The sequence below is a fragment of the Sminthopsis crassicaudata genome, chromosome 2, assembly GCF_048593235.1.
Source record: "Sminthopsis crassicaudata isolate SCR6 chromosome 2, ASM4859323v1, whole genome shotgun sequence".
NCBI lineage: Eukaryota > Metazoa > Chordata > Mammalia > Dasyuromorphia > Dasyuridae > Sminthopsis > Sminthopsis crassicaudata.
In genome coordinates, this window is record NC_133618.1 from 467,144,555 (window position 1) to 467,161,955 (window position 17,401).

Consider the following 17,401-nt stretch of genomic DNA (forward strand, 5'->3'; position numbering starts at 1 on the left):
TCTGATGGAAGTGGATTATCATCAACATAGAGAAGAGCTAATCCAGTTCCAGTTGATCAATCATGGACAAAATCAGCTACACCCAGAGAAGAAACACTGGGAAATGAGTGTAAACTGTTAGCATTTTTTTGTTTTTCTCCCTAGGTTATTTTTACCTTCCGAATCCAATTCTTTCTTTGCAACAACAACAGCAACAACAAAGTTCGGTTCTGCACATATATATTGTACCTAGAATATACTATAACATATTTAATATGTATGGGAATGCCTGCCATCTAGGGGAGAGGATGGAGGGAAGGAGGGGAAAAATTCGGAACAGAAGGGAGTACAAGGGATAATGTTGTAAAAAATTACCTATGCATATGTACTGTCAAAAAATGTTACAATTGTAAAATTAATTTTTAAAAAACTTTGTGTTCTAAATTTTTCTCCCTTACTTCCTCCCTCCCTAAGACAGCAAGCAATCTGATATAGATTAAATATGTACATTCTTTTAAAACATATTTCCATATTCAAGGGTAAGACTTGAGGACAGTGTAGTTACCATTATTATTTTCCTTTGTATGCTCAGCTCAGTTTCAGGAAATAATAGGTGCTTAATAAATGGCATGTTAAAATAAATCGAATATAGTTTACACCATTTCTTCCATCTACATTTTTGCTGGAAATAGAATTCAGCCTATTCACATCTGCCATACAACTTGTCACTGACTTTTGAGGGGTGCTATTCTGATTCTTTAGAGAATATGGTGTTCAAGAGACCTGGGAGGCTGAAAAGGTTGTAAGAGAAAATTTTTATTTTTGATTTAGCTTTTGGGATTCTTGATTTAAAGACAGTGTTGGTTGAGTGAAAAGAACATTGAATTTAACTGTCAGAATTACCTAGATGCAAGTCCCAACTCTTTCACTTGCTAGCTATGTAATCTTGTTCAAGGTAGTTTTCCTGAATCTCAGTTTCCTCATCCATAAAATGGGTAACTTCATTCCAACAGAGCTGTAAAAAGCTCCCAAAAGTTTACTGTAATACTTATCTTGTTTACTGTGGTTCCTGCTTAATTCACCAGAAAAATTCCAAATCACTATTGATCAGAGAAATGCAAATTAAGACAACTCTGAGATATCATTACATACCTGTCAGATTGGCTAAGATGACAGGAACAAATAACGATGAATGTTGGAGGGGCTGTGGGAAAACTGGGACACTGATGCATTGTTGGGGGAGTTGTGAAAGAATCCAACCATTCTGGAGAGCAATCTGGAATTATGCCCAAAAAGTTATCAAAATGTGCATACCCTTTGACCCAGCCATACTACTACTGGGCTTATATCCCAAGGAAATACTAAAGAAGGGAAAGGGACCTGTATGTGCCAAAATGTTTGTGGCAGCCCTTTTCATAGTGGCTAGAAGCTGGAAAATGAATGGATGCCCATCAATTGGAGAATGGTTGGGTAAATTATGGTATATGAATGTTATGGAATATTATTGTTCTGTAAGAAATGACCAGCAGGAGGAATACAGAGAGGCTTGGAGAGACTTACATCAACTGATGCTAAGTGAAACGAGCAGAACCAGAAGATCATTATACACTTCAACAATGATACTGTACGAGGATGTATGCTGATGGAAGTGGATATCTTCAACATAGAGAAGAGCTAATCCAATTCCAATTGATTAATGATGGACAGAATCAGCTACATCCAGAAAAGGAACACTGGGAAATGAATGTAAACTGTTATTTTTACCTTCTGAATCCAATTCTTCCTGTACAACAAGAAATTCAGTTCTACATACATATATTGTATCTAGAATATACTGTAATATATTTAACATGTATAAGACTGCCTGCCATCTGGGGGAGGGGGTTGGGGGAGGAAGGGAAAAAATCTGAATAGAACTAAGTGCAAGGGATAATGTTGTAAAAAATTACCCATGCATATGTACTGTCAAAAAAAAAAAGTTATAATTATAAAATTAAATAAAAATTAAATTAAAAAAAAGAAAAAAAACGTATTTAACATGTATTGATCAACCTGCCATCAGGGTGGGGGGGAAGGAGGGGAGAAATTAGAACAAAAGGTTTGGTAATTGTCAATGTTGTAAAATTACCCATGCATATATCTGATAAATAAAAACTATTAAATTAAAAAAAAAAAAAATCACCAGAAAAAAACACCAGAGGGCAGGCGGGAGCTGAGTTAAACTTGGAAAGCGCCGGTTTAAAGACTTCAGGGACAGAATATGGGAAACTCCAGTTGGCTGGGCTGCTAGACCAGCTCCACAGCTTCATCCTCATCTTTCTTTCAATGACCTCTCGGATGGAGAAAGTCTCCCTTTGTCACTGTGCTCCGTAGGCTTCCAGGACAAGGCATCAGTGGACCCAGGTCGAAGCTCGATTAAATAAAGTGGAGTGGGGAGAGTACGTAACCGGTGATGTAATTAGTGTAAGAAAACAATCATGTATCAATGGGAGTATGCATCTGTTCTGCAGTTTATCATTTGAGTATCGAGGAGCTCCTATGACCCAGTCACATACCCGTATGTGGCAAAGGAGTAACTCATGCTCAGGTGCTCCTGAATCCGAAGTCAGCTCTAACCACTATACAATGATGCCTTTCATAAATGTGGCTTCCATATTCAATGACGCATGATTTCACCAATAGAGGAAAATGAATTTCAGAGAGAACATGGAATGATCAGTTCTTTCCTGTCTAAAAAAATATAAAAACTGATCTTTATATAGCAATTTTTTTACAAAACAGTTAATGGAGTTTAGCATCAATCCTAATTTTTTTTCCCTTCATTTTTCAGATGAAGGAACTGACTTCAGAGAGACAATTACTCACTTAGGATCACACAGTTATTAAATATTTGAAAGAACATTGAAATCTAGGTCTTTCATACTCTTAAGTTCAATATTGCATATATGACCCTAGGATTCCTGTTCAGATATCAATTGGACTAGACTAGTCATTCCCAACCAGCAGGCCAAGGATTCCCTCATTTGGAGGAAGAGTGGGCTCAGGGTTTTTGCAAGAGGTTCAGAAATCCATATCCCCACCAATTCATTGTCCTTTTTATTTTTATTTAACTCTAAGGAAATGTGTAGCATGATTAAATATAATAAGCAAGCATAACTTCTGCAGATGGAATAAACTTATGCACATATTTCCTATTTTTAATTGAGTTTAGATGCTGATGTGATTAAGAAAACAAATTCATTTAAAGTGCTTCTGAATTCATACTAACTTTCTATCACATTTTCTCAATGGTTATTAATGGTACTATCACATTGTGGAGAGAGAAAATGAATTTTTATTAATAGAGTTTAATTTTTCCAAATATATCAAAGATAGTTTTCAACTTTTCAATCTTTGCAAAACCTTGTCTTCCAAGTTTTGTTTTGTTTTTTCTCTCCTTTCCCTCCTCCTCCTTCTCCATGACAGCAAACAATCCAATATAGGTTAAACCTGTGCGATTCTTCTAAACATATTTCCATATTCATCAGACTGCACAAGAAAAATCAGATCAAAAGGAAAAAAAGAAAACAAGAAAGTAAAAAATAAATGAACAACAAAAAAGGTGAAAATACTATGCTTTGATCCACATTCAGGCTCCATAGCTCTCTCTGGATGTGGATGGCACTTTCCATCACATGTCTATTGGAATTTCCTAGAATCATCTCATTGTTGAAAAGAGCCAAGTCCATCAAATTGATCATCACATAATCTTGTTGCTGTGTACAATGTTCTCTTGATTCTACTCACTTCACTTAGCATCAATTCATGTAAGTCTTTCCAGGAAGGCTTTTCTGAAATTAGCCCATTTTTTATAGAACAATAATATTCCATTACATTCATATAGCATAAATTATTCAGCCATTCCCCAACTGATTGGCTCCACTTTCTTCCCACTACAAAAAGAGCTCCTACAAACATTTTTCTAAAATATTTTAAAAGAGACCATCATATTCTAAAAGACTTGGGGAGAGGGGGAAGCAATTAACCTCTGAAGACTGCCCCAGCTCAGAGATTCTGAGGCTTTATTCTTTTTGGACTGAAGGGGCTGAGGGGAGATTAGGAGGAAGATGTTGAAGGATGGAGTAGAGGGAAAGGGGAAAGGAGAAATATCCTTAAGGATATTGAGAAAGTTATTGGTGAACTTTGTCATTTTCTATTGTAATTCTTTTTTCTTTTTCTTTCCAGTCTTCTCTCAGAGAATAAAATTCACAAATCATTTACCTCACAATAGCCGGGAGCAGTATCCTTGACCCCATTGTATAGAAAGAGGAAAGGTTTAACTGAAAATACATAATTGTTTTTGTTTGTTTGTTTGTTTGTTTCCTGAGGCTGGGGTTAAGTGACTTGCCCAGGGTCACACAGCTAGGAAATGTTAAGTGTCTGAGATCAGATTTGAACTCAGGTCCTCCTGAATTCAAGGCTGGTGCTCTATCCAAGTACATAATTGTAAAGGGCAGAGCCAGAAGTGTAATCTACATCTTTTGCCCTCCAGCCCACCTGCTTGGTACTACCCTGGCACACAGTTCAATCAATTTAAACTTTTACTAAGTTATGTAAATAATAAAATAACTATTGGATGCAAAGCTCCGTGCCGGGGACTGGAAGTATAAGAAGGAACGGAACAAAGTAACTGCCTACCCTCAAGGAGCGTACATTCTTACTTCCGGTGGAAAGCTATGTGTGATGAAAGAATAAATGAAGATTGCTCTAGAGTGGGAAATACGGGAGCCAGGTGGTGCAGTGGGTAGTGCCAGGCCTGGAGTCAGAGACCTCACCTTCCCGAATCATTTACTAAGCTGTGTGACCCTGGGCAAATCACTGAACCCCACTTGCCTTTTTTACCTTAACAAAAAACGAGCTGGGGAAGGAGATGGCAAACCGCTCCACTTTCTCATAAGGTCCTGAAGAGTCGGGCAGGACTTGAAAGAGCGGGAAACCGTAAGCTAAAAGCCCCGTAGTAACGAGTCGGGCTCGTCGTTGGCTCCACGTGTTTGGCTAGAGAAAGCAGAACTGAGGGTCGCGGCATAGAAATCTGTGCTCCGGAATAGAGAAGCAATTAGTCTGGGCGGAGGAGGGAGAGAGACAGAGAGACACTGAGTTAAATTCAAGCAAAAAAGAAGAAAGCGAGAAAAAGATAGAAGTTGAGACATAAACTGAGATAGGAAAGGCAGACGTTACCGAAGTAAGGGGGAAAAGACGAGGTACAGGGAGGGATTAGAAAGAGAAAAACAGGGAAGAAGTACGTTAAATAGTCAGGATGCGGGGCGGGAATGGTGAATAAGGAAGAGGAGAGCTAGGAAAAAGCTGAGGAGAAATGAGGAGTGACCCCTCCTCATCTCGGTTTTGATATCGCACTCCCAGTGTCTAAGGCTATCTCTAGGTTGTGAAATTCTCCAAACAAAATGCTCTCAATACACTTTAATTTAAAAAAAGAAACGAAACGAAAAGAAAAAACTTGCCCCGTTGAGGAAAGGGAGCCGTAAATTCAAACAAGCCACTAGGCTAGTGGGAAAGTGCCAGGACCGAGGGTTGGGGGCCGGAGGGATGGGCGGGGCGGGGCGGGGGCCGGAGCCCAGCCCATGATCCCAGGGGTAAGGGATGGGGGGGTGGGGCGGGCCGCTCCGGCCCCACCCCCCGGCCGGCCCCTACACCAGCCGGGCCGGCGAGGGCGGGGTGCTGAGAGAGCGGCGGGAGCTCCGGGACTTAAGCGCGAGCGGAGCCCGGCCCAGCCGCCCGTCTGGCTTGTCCAGCTGTCCAGCCCGAGCAATGGCCCGACGCGGACTGCTGTGGTTGCCGCTGGTGCTATACGTGGCCGCAGTGAGGGCCAACAGCAAGGTAGGTGCTGAAGAGCTGGGGGGCGCCTCCCATGCCCTCCTCGCCCCCTTCGTCGCGTACCTTTGGAGTCCTCGGAAGGACCTTAGAGTGTCAGGCTGGAGGGACCTTCCGAGGCCAGTTACCTCAGGACTTAGAACGTCAGAGGGCGGAAGGCCCCCTCCCATCCTGGTCCGGCTTTAAAGGTGGGGAAACTGAGGCCCGTCAGCACTCTGCTAAAGCCCAGGAACCGTTCTTCTCTTTAGAAGCGCTCCCCACCCCCACCCCCGGGAAAGCTGACCGCTGGCACGGGACCGGGCGCTGTGCGGCGTGGGGAAAGAAGGCCGGGTTCTGGCGGGGAGCGGGCTGGGCTGGGAGAGGGGACGGGATCCCGGAGGAGGCATCCTGAGCAGTGCCTTCTCCGTTCGGCAGCACCCCGCCTGGCGCGCATCTCAGCCCGTTTAAATTCTTACTAAGTTAGGTGAATAATACAGCGGATTCAGCATCTGAGACCAGGTGTTTTTCCTTCAAATCTGTAAAATGAGAGACTTGTCCCAGATGACCTCCGAGGTCCCTTCTAGTCACATATTCTCTGTGTTAGAACATTGTGCATTCTCCAGTCTTGTCCAGCTCTCTTCTGTCCTGTGGTCCCTCCAGACCTTTCGCTAGCTACGAGCCCTCCGATGGGAGGGTGGGAGGGAAGGGGGTAGGGGAGAAGGATCCCCCCACTGAACATGGGGAAGGGAATAAGAGCCAATACCGTCTGGGAACTCAAAGAAAAAGGAGGCGGGACACTTCTACAGCCTGTGGCAGCTGGCTCACCTAGTCTCTGGTGGGGTTTTCACCAGAAAAGTATAACATAAAAAGTGGTACAAATGCCTGTCTGCAATGAGGTGACCTGTAGGGAAGTATCCTTTCTTTCTTTTTTTTTTTGCTGAGGCAATTGGGGTTAAGTGACTTGCCCAGGGTCACACAGCTAGGAAGTGTTAAGTGTCTGAGACCACATTTGAACTCCGGTCCTCCTGACTTCAGGGCTGGTGCTTTATCCACTGCACCACCTAGCTGCCCCGTATCTTCTCTTTCCATTGAGCATGGAGAGGAGGGGAAAGACTTTTGGTGCAACTGGAGTCTCCTGTACTTTTTCTTATACATCTCTCCTCTGATCCTCAGATGCCAAGTGATTTACTGAGATCCTCTGGAAATGCAATTTCACTTAATTTGTAGAAGAGTGGAGAAGGAGCTTAGAACATAATGATAATAAGTACCATTTATCTAGTATTTCACAGGGATCACAAATTACACACAGAGCTACAATGTAGCAAAGAATCTTAAGATGGGAAAGGACTTGAAGACTCATCCAGTCCAGGTTTTATCTGACCAAGAATGTCCTTTAAACAACTTCAATAAGTAGTTTCCACACTCACTGAAGTCTTCTAGTCATAAAGATCAAGTTACTGGATGTCAATCTAAATCTGTCTTTTTCAGACTCTTGCCCTGTCCCTGTACTTCTGGCTGCCTCAGCCAAGCAGAAAAAAAGTGGAGCTCTTGGAGCTAGGCTGAAGTTGGTTGGATTTGGACAAGGGAAGCATGGGCTCTGTATGTGAGGAATCCTGCCCAGATCTACCATTATCTTTCTAGGTGACCCTGGTCAAATTATTTCACTTCTGTGCCTCAGTTTTCCCAAATGTCAAATAGTGGGAAGGGACTAGAATGTTCATTGTCCTAGCAGTCTATAGTCTAGGGTCTATTTTAAACCCAACATTGAGTCTCTATCTTGCCCTTGGTTAGTGGTCATATCCAGATCTCTTGAATCAGCTATTTCCACTAATTTACTTTTCTATATGTCATAGATGCAGGAATCACATGTCATCTTATTATCTTTTTCTCCTTCCTCCTTTAAGTTTTCTCTAAACAAGAGGCTGTGTGGGTTTATGACAGAAGAATTTAAATTGAAAGCAGAAAAAATGAAAATACAAATTTGCTGTGTTAGCCAAACATCACTTGTTTAAAAAACATAAGAAACTGCAGACAAAGCAGCCGGATCCCAGGTGGACAACTTTTGTGGTTGGAGCTCCTGCGGTGAGGGAGCATTTGAGGAGTTGTACGTTTCTGCCATCTAAAAGACAGGAATCTTCACTGTCCATAGGAAGGGGCACTCTGCTTAATATGATCCAAGTCTGGAGTTGCTGGGAAAAATAAAACCCAAGTTTTCTATTTATTTACTACCTGAAAGTCCTGGGGGCTAGAATTCAAGAATCCTGGGTTCAGCTTCAGTTTTGCTATTTATTTGTTGTGATATGACCTTTAGCAAGTGATTTCACCTGTTTCTTTGTCTGCATAAGGAGGGAATTGGACTAAGTAATCTTTAAATTCCCTTGACTCTATATCCAAAGGTGGGTTCAAAAGTCCTTTTGAGGAGCAGATAGATGGCCCAGAGGCCCAGTGGATGGAGTGTTGGGCCTGGATTCAGGAAGATTCATCTGGATTCAAATCTGGCCCCAGACTCTTATAACTGTGTGACTCTGAGCAAGTCATTTAACCTTGTTTGCCTCCTTTACCTCATCCATAAAAATAATCTGCAGAAGGAAATGGTAAAGTATCTTTGCCCAGAAAATCCCAAATGGGGTCACAGAATCCCTGTGAGTGTTATCATTCTATGCTCTGTGATCTAGGGTCATTTCCAGCTCTAACATTTAACATTCTAACATTCTCTGCTCCAAAAGCACATCATGAATTTAGCATCAGACAGTCCTGGGTTCAAATCCTTGCTATGTCACTTACTACCCATGTGATATTAGGAAAGTCACTTGATCTCCCTGATTTTCATCCCCAAAATGAAGGGATTGGACTAGATGGCCTATGAGGTCCTTTCCAGTTCTTAAATGGTGATCCCATGATTCCTCACAGACCTCTCTGCAGATTTGACTAGTAGCGGTCCTGGCAGGTGTAAGATCTGTGCATGGGCTGGGGGGTGGGTAGGGCAGGGAGCTGCCCTCTCTCAGACCTCTGAGCTGGGGGGTGGGAGAATGAAGCCTCCTTTTAGCTGGTAAAGACGGGTTATGGAAATAAGGGACAGAGTGCGGGGGCTGGGGGAGAAGGAAGCAGCTGGTAACTTGCAGGGAGAGCTCTGGGCTGCTGGCGTGCTGACCCCGGGGTCCCTGGGGAGCAGGTGGGGCTTGGGAGGAAGCTGGCAGGAGGTGGCCCCAGCCCAGACCCTTCCCCTGCATCGGGCAGGGCTGACTGCTCACATGTTCCAGGCCTCCGGGGTTTAGGTAGCTCTTCTTTAACTTGTGGAGTTTCCGCCCGGGGGTGTAATTGGAAACAGGACAAGCTGGGGCAGGAAAAGCTCTTTGCAGCTGTCACCCCTCAGCCCTCCAGCACTCCCCCGACTCTTCAGTGCCAGGGCCGGCCCAGTGCCTGTGAGGTCTGTGGGATTTCTGACCTCCATGTGCTCCTGGTCCCCCTTTCCTCCGGGAGCCCCTCTCCGGGACCATTTTGCTTCTCTGCCAGTGGGAGCCTCTATGCAATCTCCCTCGATGGAGCCCTTTGCCTGTGTTCATTTCTCTTCTGGGGCCCTTCTGCTGCAGGGCAGGGGGAGTCCAGGGTCACTCTGATCTGGGGCCTATCTTTGGAGTTTTAGGCTCCATGAGCATGGTCTTAGTCTAGGAATTCCTCTCTTTCTAGCAACTCCTACCATTAGGTCTTTGCGGCCTATTGGAAACCTGGCCTCTGGACACACTTCTGGTATCCCTTTCTATCCCATTGGAGTAGTCCCATTTTTCAGTTTCTTTCCCTCTGATGATCTTTCTGGGGGGCTTCTCTACCTCTGTTTGTTGTTAGGTTCCCCCCCCCCCTTAGGCTTTACTTAGTCTTTTCCCCTCCTCTCCCACACTCTGTGAAATAGTTGGTAGGACACATTGGATTCTGAGTCAGAGGACTGGGTTTAAATGTTGATTCTACCATTTATATTAACTATGGTCAGATTACTCTCTAGACCTCAGTTTCCTGATCTGTAAAATGAGCAGGCTGGATAAGTAGCTCTCTAAAGTCCCTTCCAACTCTAAATCCCTTGCTCCTGAAGCCCACTCCAGTACCTCCCACCCCCACCTCACCGCTGCCTCTGGCTGCTGCCTGCCCTTAGCTCTAGTTCTCTCTAACCCAGCCTGAAGGGAAATGGGAACTAGAGGTGGTTTGGTGGCTACAGAGGTGCACTATCCTCATGTGAGATCGAAGACTTCAAAATGTGGGCAGCCATAGGGATGGAAATGAGGATGGAGACAAAGGAAGGGAAAGATGGAGGGAGGGAGAGAGAAGTAGGGAGGGAGAAGAGAAAAGGAAAGAGGGGAGGAGAACGGGAAACCTGAAAAAGAGGCAAGCCAGGAGAGAGAGACACAAACAATAAGGGGCAGACAGCCAGTTATTCTGAGAAAATTGGAAGTTATTTCATGCAGAGGTGGGAGCAAAGGAGACATTAATTGGTTGGGGAGAGTCACAGAGCCTAAATGTATGTTTTGGGAGACAACAAGATTGATCCTGATTTCCAGCCTTGGAAAATTTTGTACTGGTAGGGTGGGTGAAGGTGAAGATAAAGTAGGGGATGGACACCCTGGCTGCCAGTAAACTCCAGACTCTGGCTCCATTGAAGAAGAGCCAGATCTCTTAGCATTTCCTTCGACTGACAGACAGACAGATATTGTGCTCCCCTATCAAACATTGATAGGAAATACTTTGATTCTGACTTTGCTGCAGAGGAAGAGAACTAAATGTGGTGATATCAACCAGAAACTGAGACCTGGTGATTTTCAAGGCTCACAAGCTTGACAGCAGAGTTCAGCTAATAATTTCTAAATGGATTTAGCCTGACATGAAAGATGGTTGAGGATTTCTTTGTGTTTAATATATTAAAACATGGATTGAACTTTGATAGAAAAATCACTCGATAGCTATTTATAGATTGCATAATAGATCTATTTCAGGTTCCACTTATCATGGAATTTATAATCTACAAACAGTTCAAAGAAAATTACAGGATCTAGAAAGGACTATAGAGATCACCTAATATTCCACATTATATATAGGGAAACTGAGGCTAAAGAAGGAAATTATTTGCCCAAAGTTACCCATGTAATAGGTAATAGAGCTAGTGTTTGAACCCTTGTCCAAATTCAGTGCTCTTTCCATTATTCCATAATTTATGTCACTCCTCAATCAGAATGGAAGCTCAAAGAGGGCAGTGACCTATTTAACCTAAATTTTGTCCCTCCTTTTGTTTCAGTTACTGGGAGTGTTGTTCTGCATAGAACAGCAATAAGATTTATGTGATGAATTTTAAGTGCCAACTGAATGGCACAGACAAGTTAGAGGAAAAACAATTCCTGTAAGTCAGGGAAGGCTTCTCAGAGGAGCTGAAGTAGTTGAATAGGATTCAGAAAAGTAATAGAAGGAAATGGCAAGAATTTCAGGGAATGAACTAGGTACCAAGTTGGAAAGGCTTTCCTTTCCCCCCCCCCCCCACAGAATCCTAGAATCTCAGCACTAGAAGGGACCCTAAAAACCAACCAGTCCCATCTAGTGGCCAAGAACAATATTCAACAAGTGTTCTTCCAAGTTTGACTTGAGAAGACCTCTGGAGACAGACCTCCCACTATTTTCCAAAGTCATTCCATTTTAGATTAGCTATAATTTTTTAAACATTTTTATTGATATCTTTTAAAAATACCAGATACATATCCAAATGTATTCTTTCCCCTTTGTCTTTCCAGAGGACCATCCCTTATAACATAGAGAGAGATAGGGAGAGGGAGGGAGGGAGGAAGGAAGAGAGAGACAGAGAAGGGAAGGAAGGAACAAATGAATGAATGAATGGAGGGAAGAAGGAAGGAAGGGAGGAGGGGGAGAGAGACAGAGAGAGAAGAAAGAAAGGCGGAAAGGACAGAGGAAAGAAAGATGGAAGGAAGGAAGGAAAGATGGAAGAAAACAGATCAACAAAACCAAGCAACCCATCAAAATAGACTTGAGTTATCTATAGGGCCTCAGATCCATAGCCTCTCACCTCTGTACAGAGGGCAGAGAAGTGCTTTCCAGAATCTTAATGATAGGAATTCTTTCTTCCACTGTACTTGTATCTCTAGTGTGTAACACAGTAGTGACAGATCGGTTGATCACTAAGCATTTATGAAGTACCAACTATGTGCTAGCATTGTGTTACCGGTAACTTGTTAAGAATTTTTCCCTTACATCAAGTTTAAGCCTGCCTCTCTCCAATATCCTGCCATTGTTCCTAGTTCAACCATCAGGGATGAGGAAAATGTGTCTCGTCTCTCTTCCATCTGATGGCTTGTCAGATACTTGAAGTCAGTCATCTTGCTAATCCCTGAATTTTTTCTTCTCTGGAAATCTTTAATATATTTAGCTCATTATGTGTCATTTCTTCTATTATATGGTCAAAAGGTTCCTCACTCTGCTGGTGAAAGAAGGCTCCTGCCCTTCTCAATGTCTTCTCCAGGTCAATGAAGTAGTTTCTAAAATATGCTATGTGGGACTGAATACAGTACTCTTGATGTGATCTGACCAAGGCAAAGGACATGGTCCTCTCCCAATTTATGGACAATATGCTTCTCATGATAAATCCCAAGATCGCATTAGCTCTTTTTACTAACAGGTTGCACTGTTGGCTCACATTGAGCTCACAATTCATTAAAACCCCCAGACCTTTTCATAGGAACCACCATTATATACTTATGGAATTGATCTTTAAAAAAAATTGCAAGTGGAGAACTTTGTATTTATTTTATTAAATTTCATCTTATAAAGATCTTTGGGGATCTTGGTTTTGTCCTCCAATGTATTAGTTATCCTACTGGGTTTTAAGTCATATGTTGATTTTATTAGCATGCTGTCCATGCTGTCTTCCAGGTGGTTTATAGTGAGGTTAAACAGCCTGGGGTCTAGGATAGGAATGTGGGACATTATATGAGGGACCTTCTTTCAAGCTGATATCTACCCATGAATGAAGAATTGAACCAGATCTAAGTCCACCTAATTGTACTCTTCTTTTACCATCTTGTCCGTAAGCATGATATGAAAAATATTGTCAAGTGTATTGTTGAAATCTATGCAAAAAAAAGAATGGTTGCTTTATTACCCTGATCTAGCAGTCTTTGAACCTGGATAAAAAGAAATGAGATTTGTCTGTCATGACATGTTTTTAAAGAGGTCATAGTAGTTTTTGTTAACAAATCATCCCTTCAATAATATGTTCTAGGGACAGTTGGCACAATGGATAAAATACTGGCCCTGGAGTCAAAAAGACCTTAATTCAAAGGTGGCTTGGGACACATCACACTTTCTAGCTGTGTGACCTTGAGCAAGTCACTTAATCCCAATTGCCTTGCCAAATAATAATATGTTCTAGATTTTTTCCAGAAATTGAAATCAAACTTTAGTTATCTATAGGGTCCAAGACGCATGGCTCCCCACCTCTGCACAGAAGAAAAGATGTGCCATTCTATAATTTTCAGATCTTCCTATTTTTTATAAAAAATTAAAGTAACGTTTGCCATTCTCCAGACCTGTGGGACTTATCGCATTTTCCACAGTCTTTCAAAGATCACTGACAATAACTTAATAGTAATGCCCGATTATTCTTTCAGTACTTTGGGATCTACTTCATTCAAGTAGGGTAATTTGTGCTATAATTTGTAAGGAGAGCTGCTAGGTATTCTGGACTATTTCCTCATTTATCTTGAGTTCTACTCCCTGTTAACCATTTTTGTTCAGTTCTTTCCAGACCAAAGATGATTCTCCTTGGCAGAGAAAACAAAGAAAACATCCCAGGACTGGACAGCTCATTTAGACTGTATAAGGATGAGCAGCGAGGGGGATGGGATGTTGTAGAAAATTGCTCACAAGCTATACCTTGAGCCTGGAAGCGGCATGGTATAAAGGAAAGGGACCTAGATTTAGATTCAGAAGACTTGGAGTTAAAATGCTGCTTCTATCACTTACTGCTTTGTGTGAACTCAGCAAGTCATTAGGAATCCAGCACTCAATATAAAGACTGAATGGGGGTGGGAGGAGAGGGAGAGTTAGGTGGTACATGGATAGAGAGCCCTGGAGTCAGGAGAACCCCAGTTCAAATCTAGCCTCAGACCCTTAACACTTCCTAGCTTTATGTCATAGGCAGATTTTATTAGCATGTTGTCCATGCTGTCATCCAAGTTGTATGTAGTAATGGTAAACAGCCTAGGGCCCAGGATAGCAATCTGGGGCGTTATATGACCTCCTTTCAAGTTGACAGCCACCCATGAATGAAGACTCTTTATGACTATCATTGATTAGGTATTTCCCTGGCCAACTCACTTAACCCAATTGCCTTTCAAAAAAAAAAAAAAGAAAAAAAAAAGAAAGAAAGAAAAAAGAAAGAAAGAAAGAAAGAAAGAAAGAAAGAAAGAAAGAAAGAAAGAAAGAAAGAAAGAAAGAAAGAAAGAAAGAAAGAAAGAAAGAAAGAAAGAAAGAAAGAAAGAAAGAAAGAAAGAAAGAAAGAAAAAGAAACAAAAGATATTAATAATATAAACGCATTTTTAAAAAGAATGAATTGGAAGGATTAAGGAGATGACTTGGATATAATAGCATCAATCTAGACCTGAAAGGGATCTCAGAGATCATTAATTCTATTTCACCCATCATTTTACAGGTGAGAAAATTGAGGTCCAGGGAGCTTAAGACATTTGCCCAAAGTTATTCAAGAAGAGTACTGTCAGAAATGAAATTTGAACTCAGGTTTTCTACCTTCCGTGTCAATGCTCTTTCCATTGTAGCAGAACTTGGTTGATAACAGTGGGAGGAAAAAAGAAGAGAAAAGGGTTGAAAGACACTTATGGGGAGAGGGGGAAGTAATGGTTTCCTCCTAGGTGACCAATACAAATGTATTTTGGTAATGCCATGGATATAAATAGAAAATTCATGGAAAAGAGCAGATATAAGGCAGAGGATGATAAATTCAGATTGGGATATTCTGAGTTTGAGGCTCTGGTGGAAATAGTCAATTAGTTAAACCCATGGATTTAGATTTCCAAAAGGAGGTCAAGATGAAATGGGACTAATCTAAAGAGACAAAGTCATTGAACTCATGGAAATAAATTAGACTACAAAGGGAGAAAGTAGAGGGAAAGAAAAGTCTGTTAAGGTTCAGGGGAGGGGGGGGGGGGGGATGTAATCAATCACAAGCATTTATTAAGTACTTGCTGTGGGCCTGGCACTTAGCTAAGCATTCCTGCAGGAACTTACTCCAAAAATGGGAAACAACTTGGCTTAGATAAGCATATCTAAAAAATATTCAAAATGAATGAGTTATATATAATAATGTTGTATTATATACTTATATAAGTAAATATATATATATATACACATATAACTATGTTATATAATAAAGTGGTTTGGGGAAGGAGGCCTACAGCAGTTTAAGGATAGAAGGTTGCGTTTGATTGGATTTGAGTCAGAGAATCTGGGTTCAAATCCTAGATCTGTCCCTTGCCTTGGGTAAGCCTTAAACTCTCATGATCTCAGTTTCCTCATCTGTAAAAAGAGGCGAAAGGACTAGCTGACCTCTAAGTTCCTTCCAGTTCCAAAGCTACGAACCTATGAACTTATGCTTAGGAATCAGGAGAAAGAAAAGGAAGTGGAGGAGATTGAAGAGTGGTTAGCAAGGTAGATAGATATTTGGAGCTTGAGAGTAGATGAGAGCTCCCAGGTAGTAGTAATGGGGAGGGGAGAGCAGGGAGAATAGGAGTAGTAATATTAATAGAGGAAGAAGAAAGGGAAGAACCAGAAGAATAGGAGGAAGAGGAATAGTAGTAGAAGTAATAGAAGGATTAAAAGATTGAAAGTTGGGAAAAATCTTAGAGATCCTCTAGTCCAGGGTAATTAACCTATTTGTGTCATGTATTCCCTTATCAGTCCAGTAAAGCCTATAGACTCTTTTACAGAATGATGTTTTTAAATGCATAAAAAAGGGGGGAAGGGAGCATGCATTTAATAAGAGCCAATTATATGTCAGTCACTGTGCTAAGTACTTTACAAATATTATCTCATTAGGTTAAAAATACAAATTTTAAAATAAATAAAGCAAAAATTGCAAAGGAACCGAATATATTGAAATATGGCTATTAAAATATAAAAAATAAGTTGAGTTAAAGTTAAGAAACTTTGATTAGGGGCAGCTAGTTGGTGTAGTGGATAAAGCACCAGCTCTGAAATCAGGTCCACTTGAGTTCAAATCTGGCCTCAGAAACGGAACACTTCCAGGCTGTGTGACCCCTTGGGCAAGTTACTTAACTCCAATTGCCTCAAAAAGAATGCTTGATTCTAGTCCACATCATTTTACAGAGGGTGCACATTTCTATAGTGTTTTAAGATGTACAAAACATTTTTCCCAGCATCCCTCTGAGGCAGGGAGAAAGTAAAGATTATTTTCTCTATTTTACAGAAGAAAAAACTGAGGGTCAGAGAGATATCATGAATTGCTGAGCTAGTAAGTGTGAGAGTTAGGACTCATACCTGTGCCAGCTAACCCCAAGTTTAGCATTTAGGGATGAACACCCAAGAGACTGAAATTGATCTGGAAGGTATGTTCACAGTTAGGTGATTTGCATTACATGTAAATTAGATCCCATTGCTTAAATTTAAAGTAACTAAACTGTCTCTAGCAAGAGCTCCAGAGGCCAGGTTTTCAGGCTTTCAGAAGGTCAGAATCACCTTCCAAGTAGGTGGCAGGATATCCTTACAGAAGGAGGGAGGGGTTGGAGAGGAAATACAAAGGGATAGAAAGGGGAAAGAGGAAGTTCCTTTGGCAGCACTAGTGCCTGCAAAATCTGATCCATCTGATCCATCCCAGAGTCTAATTGACTCATTTTCAGTAAAACCACTAATTTTCCCCCTGATGGTTTTTGGATTCCATTGTGAACTACTTATAAGCATTCAGAGTCCTGTTGATATAAAAGCCACGGAGAAAACGAGGACAGCAGCAGTCCATGTGGGCAGTGAGTTCTGTTTCAGAGGTGGAAGGGGTGGGAGTGGGGACCAGGGAGCTCTGGACTTGAAGAAACACGTTTTCCAGGTTTGCCTGGAGGGAGGACAGGATTAAGAAAAAGAGTCACCAAAAGACTTCCCTTGTGCCTGGTGCACAGTCTTCTAAAAGCTCTCCTGACCCTTTCCAGAGTGATGTCCTGGAATGAGCCCCAGCCTGGGAGGCAGGAGAATGGCTCTCATCTTAGCTCCCTCTGCTTAGCTCTGACTGGGAAAGTTGTTTTTTCTCGGTGTCTCCATTTCCTCTTCTTTAAAAGGACAAAGAAGAAAGCCCCTTATGGTCACTGCCAACTCTCACCCTCTGGCTCAGGGTCTTCGGTTCCTTATTCTGACATCCCTTCCAGCCCCGGCCCTCTGGGTCCCACTTCTAAGGTTCCAGGTTTCCAGTTTCCGTCCTCCTGTTATTAGGAATCTTCCTTTATTGTGTAAATTAGTGGAGAAGAGGAAGGAATTCAGTCAGCTCCACCTCCAAGTTCCATCTTAGGTT

General features: G+C 42.0%; 1 protein-coding gene across 1 annotated transcript in view; it reads left to right on the forward strand.

Annotated features, from left to right (window-relative positions):
• Positions 1–5,676: 5,676 nt before the first annotated feature.
• The window catches only part of OLFML2A (olfactomedin like 2A), a 41,451-nt gene continuing 29,726 nt past the window's right edge, over positions 5,677–17,401 (forward strand). The window contains exon 1 of the mRNA XM_074293065.1: positions 5,677–5,853. Within this exon, the coding sequence (XP_074149166.1) occupies positions 5,785–5,853 (69 nt within the window). The 5' untranslated portion in view covers positions 5,677–5,784. The remainder of the gene's footprint in view (positions 5,854–17,401) is intronic.